The sequence below is a fragment of the Capricornis sumatraensis genome, chromosome 3 (genome assembly GCF_032405125.1).
Source record: "Capricornis sumatraensis isolate serow.1 chromosome 3, serow.2, whole genome shotgun sequence".
NCBI classification, from domain to species: Eukaryota; Metazoa; Chordata; class Mammalia; order Artiodactyla; family Bovidae; genus Capricornis; species Capricornis sumatraensis.
Genome location: NC_091071.1, coordinates 151,445,079 through 151,455,363, shown reverse-complemented (window position 1 = coordinate 151,455,363; position 10,285 = coordinate 151,445,079). Strand labels below are relative to the sequence as shown.

Genomic DNA, 10,285 nt, shown 5'->3' with positions numbered 1-10,285 from the left:
CCTTTCTAGGTGGGCTTCTCCCTCTTCTCTCTCTGAATGCTCCGGACGTCTCCGTGGAGACCAGGGTCACAGACGCCAGCGCTCCACTGCAGCCAGGGCCTCCTCGGGCCAATGAAAAACTGAATGGGGCGCTTAGCTAAGTGGTTAAGAAGGCAACGGGGACCAAAGAGGAATCTCAGGCTAACTAGCTTACTTTTCTTCATTCAACCCCAAAGAATGGCTCCTGTCTTCCAGGCTGCCTGTGTACTAGCCTCCCTGGCGATTAAGGGCTAGGTCTGAATCTCAAGCAGGGATGGACCTCCCAAAGCTGCCCTGGGTAGGCATGTGGCTGAAACAGTCTTGAAGGAGCCCCATGGGTAGGGGAAAGAGTATGGGGCTAAGTGTGGCATTCGGGCCCTACCTGAGAGTGGTGAAGACAGACCTAGTCAGGCCTGATGGAACTCTCGACAGAATGAATGGCAGGGAGAGGTGGAGGAAAGAGAGAAAACAACAATAACTAGCTGATGCTGCCTCAATGAGCCACTCTGTAAAAGGGGTGCAACTTCTGCTGTCCTCATCACTTATCCCCTAAATGGCCTGGGTGTTAATGCGCAGGTGGTCAGAAAAAATGAAGGCAGGGGTGGCGAGGTGGCGGGGGTGGGGGCAGGAATTCAGCCTTACCACCAGGCCTCTCGTCCTTTGGCTCCCTCACTTTGCTCTCTGTAAGATGGAAGTCAGTGGGGGGAGGGGTGACGGAAACAGTAGCCGTTCTCAGGGACTCGACCCTCCCCACTAGGCCCATGGGGGCCCGAGTGCCCTGCCTATGATAGTTCCACTCCCGCTCCCTCCCTCCCAAGGCCCAAAAAAAGGCTGGCGCAAAAACATCTGCAGGCTCTTCCAGCGCTTTATAGTTCTCTCCTGGACAGACGGACAGACAGACAATGCGGCCCGCACCGTCGGCCCGCATCATTGGCACCTTGGACACGGCACCAGGCCCAACCCAGTCCCTGGTACCCTCCCAGGAGAATTCTGGTCCGGCCTCAAATCAGCACCTCAGACAGTTCCGGGCCCACCCCCGCCCCTCCCCCCTCCCTCCGGAAACAACCAAATAAATTAAAAGTGGGGAGTGGGCGGACAAAAACACCTAAGGGCAAGGAAGAGGGGTGCTCCTCCCTCAGAGTAAGAAGAGTACTCTGTCTCCTCCCACCCGTCTGCTGAGGCCCCGCCGCCACCGCCGGGGTGGCCTCCTAGGTTGATTTTTGCTCCCAAACCTCAGCCTCCTGAAGCTGGCATCCCCCTCCCCCCAACTCCCGGCATGCAACACGTTGGAAAAGGTGGGGAGAGGTGGTGGGGATGGGGCGAAGGACCATCCTGGTGGTTGTCTGGGCTCCCGGGGCTGCAGTTTCTGCTGTACCTCAGCCGATCCCAATCAAGAATTCATGTTCCCTTCGGTCTGGGGAGGAGAATACGGGGTCGCAGTCGGAGAGAGAAATGCAAGCTAACAGGCGGAGAGGGGGAAGATGGTGACACATGCCAGGAGCAGGGGAAAGAGAAGGGGAAATGGGGACAGAGGTGTAGAAAGAGGAACGGGGCAATGAGAGAGAGTCAGGTAGTGGGCAACACGGAGACGGAAACACACACCCAAGGGATGGAAAGTGTGACTGCAAGGAGGAAGGTGGGGAGGCAAAAGATAAAGGGAGGAGGGAAGGAGAAGCTATAGGAAGGAGATGAAGAAATGGACAAGTCCGAGGGAGACGGACTTACACAGAGAAGGGAAGGACCCGGGCAGAGGTGGAGAGATGAGGGCGCAGATAGATAGAAAGGGTGAGGTTGGGGGTTCCTCTCCCGCGCTCATCCCCCACCCCCACCCCGCGACCAGCAAATCCAGACGCCGAGGCCTCTGGCATCCTGGCCTCCACCTTCCCCTGCGGGGCAGGAGCGGCTCCTCCTCCGGCCACGGCGCGGAGCGGCGGTAGCAGCGGCGGCGGCTTGATGGTCCCGGGGTCTCCGAGTGTGTGTTAGGGGCTGGGGCGGGGAGCGGGCGCTGCCCTGGGTTATCCCTAGCGGTCCAAGTTCATAGTCCAGTGCTTGGCTCCAGTCGCGCAGCTGTCCCTGGCGGCCGAGGAGGAGGAGGAGCAGGTGGAGGGGGCCGGGGGCGCGCCCCCGTTGGGTGGACCCCCGGCGCTGGCGGAGGCCTCGCCCTCGTTCTTGAGGTCTTGGAAGACCTGCGTGAAGAAGTGGGGGTCGGCGTTGAGCCGCAGCATCTGCGGGCTGAGCCGCTGGATGAGGCGCAGGCAGCGTTGCCAGAAGCGCTCCTTGTCGGGCTCCACGAGGAAGGGCTTGAGCGGGTAGGAGATCTCGTTGCCCATGTAGGAGTAGGCGAGGTAGAGGCAGGTGAGGAAGGCGGCCTGCAGCTCGGCGGCCGACGCCAGCTCGTCCCCGCGCAGCGACTCGCGGCACAGCAGGTACACGAACACCAGGTTGGCGGGAGTAATGAAGGCCTGGTCTTGCCAGCCCTGCAGCAGCAGCGAGCGGTCCACTCCGCGGAACCAGCCCACCAGCTCGCCCGGGCTCAGCTCCTTGAGACGGTAGCAGCGCCGGCACACGAAGTCGCCCAGGCAGCGCAGCAGCTCGCCGGTAGAAGCCTGGACGATGACCCGCCGCGGCGAGCCGCCAGGGACCGGCGGCGCCGCCTGCGGGGCTGGGGGCGGCGGCGGCGGCGGCTTCCCTCCGTCCGAGCCTGGCGGCGGAACGCCGGCGCTGCCCCCCGACGGCGGCTCGCAGGTGGCGGCGGCCGCGGGTACGGTGGGCACGGGCACCGCCAGGGGCTTGGCGGCACCGCCGCCGTCGGGGGGATCCCGACCTTTGCGGAGAAGGTTCTCGCGGTTGCGTTGCTGGACCAGGGGGTCGGGGCCGGTGGACGCTGGCTTGGGCGTCACCTTCTTGCTGCCTTTCTTCTTCTTGGCGGACGCGGCCACAAGGCGCTTCCAGGTGAGCGCGGAGATGAGCACGGACGGCCGTTTGAGCCGGCTCTCGCCTTTGCCGCCCTTGCCCACTGGCGGCGCCCCGTAGCCCCCCAGCGCCTCGTCTCCCGCGGGCGGCGCCTTCTTCTTCTCCTCGGGCAGCCCGCCGGGCCTCCGGCCCTTGGCCGAGGAGGCGGGGGAAAGAGACAGCACCGTGCCCATCCTGCAGAGCGGGGCCGGCGCCCGGGCCCCGGCGGGAACCGCGGGCGGCGCCCCTGCCCGCCGCGCCGCCGCCTCTGCTGCAGCCCCCGGGGACCCGGCGGTGGGGGCCCAGCCCCGGCCCGGGCGCGGGAACGGGCAGTAGAACGCGGCTGCTTTGGCTTTTCTGCGCCGGCTGCTCGGGGTCTGAGCTGCGCCAGCTGCAGCTTCAGCCCCACCCCTTGGGCCCAGTCTTCGCCGCGCCACGCCCCGTCTCACGCAGCCAATCCTTGCCCAAGCTGCCCTCCTAACCGGCAGCTGCGCTGACCAATAGAATCTCTCATGCCAATCTCAAGTTCCGCCCATCCCCATGCCTTGGTCTCTGGTCCAGTCCCTTCACCAGAAAGGCGAAAGGAGGAGGTGGCTGGTTCGAGGACCTCGTCAGGCTCAGAACCGGTGGGTGGGTGGGTGTGGGAGGCTGCTCCCACCTACACCTACAGGTCCTAGGGCCCTGAATCAACTTGTTTTGATGCACTGGATCGCGATAGCAGAGATGCCATGGGAACAGCCTCCTCCCCTTTTGATTATGTGCTGGGGTGGGGGAAGGGCAGCGTGGGCAGCTGCTTCATCAAGGCGAGTGCCTTCATCAAGGCGCCCAGGCCCCAGCTGGGTCGCACTGCACCAGCTCCTCCAACCTAGCAGTAGGTGGATTCCCTCTTAACTCTCCTCCCCTCCCTTCCCCCATGTGGCCACGAGGGAAGACTGCAGCAGGTGTATTCTTGCTCTGCCTGTGACGAGGTGTTGGCTGGGCCCTGGTCTGCCTAAAGGTCGCGACCCGCCTCCTTAGAGGCCTTTACTCTGGGGGTGGTAAGACACTCAGATTTGTCACCAAAGCCACGGTTTGCCGACCTGATTCTCTGCTGCTGAGTCTGTGATAAGAGGCCCTGAGCTCTGGTCCTGCTCTTTGCCCCTCTCCCCTCCAATCCCCTGATTTCACACTTGGGTGGATGATGGGTGATTGGTCCCTGGGGAAATTCTGGAAATTGGTCTGTCCAGTCTCAGATAGCAGACTGGCCTTCTGTGCAGAGGGAGGCCCAGGAGGGTTGGTCCCACCCATGGCTAGTCCTGGGTCCAGGCTGAGATGGGTTTTTATTGTCACATGCCCCCTGCCATTCAGGTCCTAGCTGACCCCATTCCCAGCTCTAGGCTATTAGGCTGGGTCCTGCCCATTTCTCTCTGGGTCTGTCTGTTCTCTCCTCGGCACCCATAAGGCCTTTGTCCCGGATTTGGTATTCTCTAGGCCATACCTGCAGGTCTGGAGCCCAGCTGGTTTTGGGCTGTTCTATCTGCCTTGAAGGACTGTGTCCACCCTTCTCCTGGCCTGATCTCTGGCTCCCCAGCACAGGAGTCTTCTGGCTTCTTAAGTGGAGTTTGGAGGTAGGTATGGGTTTCATGGAGGAGAGAAGCCTTCACCTATCCCTGGTGGGTCAGATGGTAAAGACTATGCCTGCAGTGCAGGAGACCTGAGTTTGATCCCTGGGTCAGTAAGATCCCCTGGAGAAGGAAATGTCTACCCACTCCAGTATTCTTGCCTGGAGAATCCCATGGACAGAGGAGCCTGGTGGGCTACAGTTGATGGGGGTGCAAAGAGTCTGACAAAACTGAACGACTAACACACACATGGATTCAGCAGAGTTCTCAGACTTGGCCCCGGAGTCACTTCTATGCTCCTCAGAGACCACCAACCCAGCTCCAAGGGTCCACTGCTGTCAGGGCTTCTGTGTATGCACGTGTGTACCTAGTTCATTGCAGAAAGGCTATTTCAGAATCCCCTTGGGCTGCCAACAGAGGCACCAGCTTTTCTCAGCTATCCCACAGGCCTGCCCCCACCCCACCCCTGTGGGGGCCTGTGGTCTAGCTGTATTGATTCCCTACCGTACACCACCTTACACAGGCCAACTTGTACCCTTCCCTGACTCAGCACTCAACTGTACTTTCTCAGTGGGGTCTCTCCTGTTCCCTTAGATCTGATCTTTGTTCTCTCACAACTCAAGCTGACCTGCCCAACCTCTCATTCTCCCCATAGTTACTGAAAAATGTTCCCTTTTTTCAGTTTCTGTAATTGGTCCTACTTCCTCCTACAAGGCTTTCTGAGTCAGCCTTTATCTGACACCCAAGGAACAGTCGCTTCACCAGTAGTTAAGGACAGGCCCCATAGAGACTGAGTTGCACTGGCAGAAACACCAGGCACGTGGATTTGAATGGCACGTGGGTCCTCTGCTCCCAGGAGTCCCTCACTGACGTAAGGCCTACTGCTGGTGTCATTCAGGACAAGAGTCTATGTAACCCCTACAGATGTCACCACTGTGGGACATTCCAAGACCAGCAGTGACCTGCTGTCCTTTTAGAATTGAGAGTTCCCTCTTCTGCTTCAGGTGCCTTAAAAGATCATATTTCCCCTTCTCATCTTCCTCTTGCCCTGCCTCAGACCCCCTCTCTTGGGCTCACATGATCACCACCTTCCTAGTTTGGTCATCCCTCTTGAATCTCTGAGCTCCTATCACTGGGCCAGGACCCTCCCTCAAACCACCAATCTGCCTTTGTCAAGCTCTTGAAATTCCATCTCCTCCAAGAAGCTTTTATGGACTGACTGGGAGGGACCTGACGTCCTTCCTAACATCAGTCTTTCTAACCTCTTCCCCTGCCAGCAGCAGCTGCTACATAACAACTCGGTTAAGGGCTGGGCTCTGAGTTCTCAGTCCAAGATGTGCAAGAAGAATATGGATGGAATTTTAAAGGACAAGAAGATAAAATAATAAAAGCAAATCTATAAAGAGTGACAGCATTTCTGTTACCAAAAAAGCTTGCAGTATTAAGGGAGGAAAGAGGGAGTTTATGTCTCTACAGGGTGGAGGCCAAGGAGGATAAGCACAGTGAAACCGGAAAGGCATCCTGAGAAGGTGGGCTTTATGGAAAGACAGTAGACCACCAGGGAATTCCCCAAATGAGCCCCATCTTTAAGGGAACATCCAAAGGCAATGCTGCTCAAACTCTTCTGCCCTTTGGCTGCTTTTTATCTTTTATAAGTCATAGTCTAGGATGCAGTTTTCAGTTCAATTCAGCTCAGTCACTCAGTCGTGTCTGACTCTGTGACTCCATGGACTGCACACCAGGCTTCCCTGTCGATCACCAATTCCCAGAGCTTGCTCAAACTCATGTCCATCAGGTTGGTGATGCCAACCAACCATCTCACCCTCTGTCAGGAGTTTTAGTCCACAACTTATTAATTGTATGACTTGGGGAAGTCATTTCAGCTCTCCCTTCACACTACAATGCAGGAATTCTACATATTTTTATCATCAGGCAAAAAAAAAAAAAAAAAAAAAACACTGAAGGAGGAAGATAATATCTTGGGATTGAACTTAAAAATGGTTCTTAGAGCCTCTTCTAGCTCTACGAATCTGTTTCTAAATAAAACCTGCCCTGTGAATCTGTTTCACTTTCTAGCTCCAGTCCTGTCTGGTTCTCCTTATTTCTGCATGATGGGCTCAGGCTTGTGTGCACAGCATCTGTGTGAGGCCTGCCGTTCTGCAGTTCTACCCAGGAGATGAAGGGGAGGGGTGCTCAGGCTCTCAGCAATGTAAACGTTCCTAGGTCCCTCCAAGCTTTAGCAGGGGGGGTGGGGGTGGGGGGGTGGAGGGGAGCCTGAAAGATGGTTCAACAAAGGACAGGATGCCAAGATGGTCTCCCCAGTAAACATCAAGGCGGGAGGCCCTGGAACTCAAGGTCATTGCATCTCATGTCTCCAAGAGGCCCCTACAAAGGGGCTGATGACAATGTAGGTTCTTAAAACAGCCAGAGAAGAGACTCAGCCTGGGCATCTGAATGCCTGGATCCAGCTGCCGCCCTACCCTGATTCACTCCTCCCACCCGAAGGCTCGGCTCCTGAGGTGTGCAAAGAGAGAGCGTATGCACCAGCCCTCCCTCCCTCTCCAGAGGACCTCACCCCAGAGGAGCTGGGGCGGGGAGGCCATGGAGGGAGTAGAAACCCTGCCTGCCCCCAGGCAACAGTGGGGAGTGTAGAAAGAGACGGAGCAGAGAGAAGAGATGGACTTGACAAAGGCGGTGCTGCTAGCTGCCAAGAGGGAAACCCATGTTCTCATGCCTTTCACTTTCCAGCAGACCCCTTGCTAGGGGGACTTAATTGAAGAGCCCAAACAAAGGATTTGTAGAAAAGAAAATAGGGTTGATAAGCATAGTTGCGGAAGTGGTACTCCACTACACGGAGGGAAGAGGCCAAGGCTGAGAGGCTGGAAGGCCCAGGATGAAGGGTCAGGGGAGGACAAGGGCGAGGCTGGGGCTCTTTTTCCTTGCCCTAAGCTCTGCTCCCTTAATAAAGCCTTGGTCTACCCTCTAGGTTACTGATGCCAGCCCTCTCACATCCTCATATTTCTTCATACTTGGACCTTCTCTCCCCGGCTGTCTGGCTCCTGCTTTCATCTCCTTTTTTTGCCCCCTAAAAACAGTCCTCTCTACCCAATCCTCCCAGCAATATATATATATATATATATATATATATATGTATATGTATATATATATATATATATATGTATATATATATATATATACATATATACTCTTCAATAGCTTTATTTCTCAGTTCATCTCCTCCTCCCTCCACCAAGCCTATTTTTTTGCCTCCTCTCTTTCACCCCTCAACCACAGCCACAAGCATCTCTGTCTCTTCCCTGCCCTGCTGGAGCCCAGCATAGCACTCCAGATGCAGGAGCAGATCAAGAAGGGTGGGGGTGGTGGCTGTTGCTTTCCTGGGATATTCTTAGCCTGTCTGGGGGCTGGAGCTGGAATCAGCGTTTCCATCTCAACCAGGCAGGTGGCTGCAGGAAAGCTGCCGCTGTGTCTGGGTCTTCACGTAGCTGTCTATCTCCTTCCCTGCCTCTGTCCTCTATCTTGATTCCACTCTGGGAGTCCTACCTTCCCATCTTGATGCCCTGGATGGGAGAGGGGTTCTCTCTGCCCTGGCTTGAGCCCAGGGAGGTTTGAAAACCCTGTCTTGGAGACTCTCAGGGAAAGAAAAGAGGCTTTGAGAACTCTAGCTCAGATATTCCCTGGGTTCCCACACAATCTTTGCCTCTGCCCCACTTTCATCTGCCCCAACAACCCCTGTTGTTGTTCAGTTGCTCAGTTGTATCCGACTCTTTGTGGCCTCATGGACTGCCAGGCTTCCCTGTCCTTCACTATCTCTCAGAGTTTGCTCAAACTCATGTCCACTGTCTATGATGCCATCTGACCATCTCATCCTCTGTCACCCCCTGCATGGAACTTGATCCCTAAACTCTAGGGATGTTCAGATCCCTAAGCTCATGATCACGAGAGCCTTTCTAATCTTAACTTAAATTCAACCTGGAGTTCAGGGGCTGCCTCCTGAGAGAGGCTGAGCCCTGGGTTACAATCTTTCTTTAGGACTGAACAACCAGCTCACTGTCCCAGACTCCTTTGTTAGCAGAGGGAGGGGCCAGGAAGAGATCTGATTCCTTCACAAATAACACTGAAAATATTTGTCACCTTAAAAAAAAAAAAAGACAGTGTAGGGATTCATACATGAGTTCTAGAGTCATGCAGGTCTGGATTCAAGCCTAGCCCCTCCACTTATAAGCTGAGGGACCGTGGGCAAGTTTCTAAATTCTTCCGAGGCCTGTAAAGGTGGACCATCATAGGGTTGCTGTAAGTTTTTTTTTAATCTCACAATGCTCCACAATGCTTGTATATTATATGTGCATGGTGCTTGGTGTTACAAAATGTAAGTTATTACAAAATTATACTGTCATTATTTTTACAGGGCAGGAACAGTTTGTCTGACCTGTACCACTAGCATTTTTTTTTTTCTCTCATTAGAACATTCTTCATTAAAGGGTAGGGGTTGTACTATCATTTCTTTTTGTTTGGCTTTTGAGACCTGAATTTAGAGCTATCCTTTCTTCTGGGCCATTATGCTGGCAGCTATTGCTTCTCAGACTGTTCCTGGGTGGGGGGTTGTTTGATTTGATTCCTGAGGTCACAAAGACCTGCCAGCATATCAGGCACTGGCCCCATCTCCAGTCCACTGTGGGCCTCATTAATTTTGTGAAGCTGTGTGTGCCTGCCATGTGCCCGGCACCATGCTGGCCCTGCATTCTGACTGCACTTTTCAGAGGGCATTCTCTGGCTACTCATCTCACACCCTGCTGTTTCTACAAAGCTCCAGAGACTCCATGGAGGGTCAGATCTTCTTTTCAAGAGTTTTGAGAGAATGTTCTGCAAAATTATAAAATCCATAATGGCAAATACTATTTGAGAAACTGTCAGCTAGAAAGTACTGGGTTAGGGGCGGGGAATAGGAAATAGAATTGGGGTGGGGGTGACCTCTGGCCTTCAAAGAACATACAACAGAAATTACAGAGAGATGAAAAATAATAATAAATAGTAGTAAATTGATCCATGTCCTCTGGTGAGTTACAGAGAATGGGACTGGACTACTTGACCAACCCTGCCCTTCCCCTTTCTACCTTTGCAGCTAATCTAACTCCAGTTTATCCTGAAGTCCTGCAGCTAAGCAACCACTGGCAGGGGGATAAAATCAATTTTTAACTGAGGTCCTGTTCCTCCATATGGTATTGTGTCCTCTCCAGTCCACGGCCTTTCCTCTCCGCCCTCAAGCTGTGATAAATGCTAAGCACCTTTCCCAAGGCAGAGCCAGGCCTCAGCCACCGCCTGTACTGCCCTCTGAGCAATGAGGGTTAGTGAGTAAATGCTTGTGGGAGGAGCCCTGGTGGACCTGCTTAGGGCCCAGCACTGGAGAGCAGCCCGTTTACCTCCTATTTGTCCAGGATTAGGGGCTGAGGGGGGATGGGGTTTGTAACAGATTCGTTAATTAACGCTTTCATCTCTGTGGTCTCAAAATATAAGATCAATCCTTTATTTTTATCTCCTTTAAGTAAAAAAGCAATCCTGACTTTATCACCTAGGGCCGCACACATACTCACTTTTTAAAAAATATTTTTTTATTTTTGGTTGCACTGGGGTTTTGTTGCTGTGCGTGGGCTTTCTCTAGTTGCAGGGAGTGGGGGTTGTTCTCTAGTTGCAGTGCA

General features: G+C 54.6%; 1 protein-coding gene across 1 annotated transcript; it reads right to left on the bottom strand.

The window, feature by feature from the left end:
* Positions 1-2,039: 2,039 nt before the first annotated feature.
* Positions 2,040-3,164, bottom strand: CDK5R2 (cyclin dependent kinase 5 regulatory subunit 2). Its single transcript, XM_068969223.1, has one exon. It carries the CDS (start codon positions 3,162-3,164, stop codon positions 2,040-2,042), a length of 1,125 nt encoding a protein of 374 aa, XP_068825324.1.
* Positions 3,165-10,285: the final 7,121 nt, after the last annotated feature.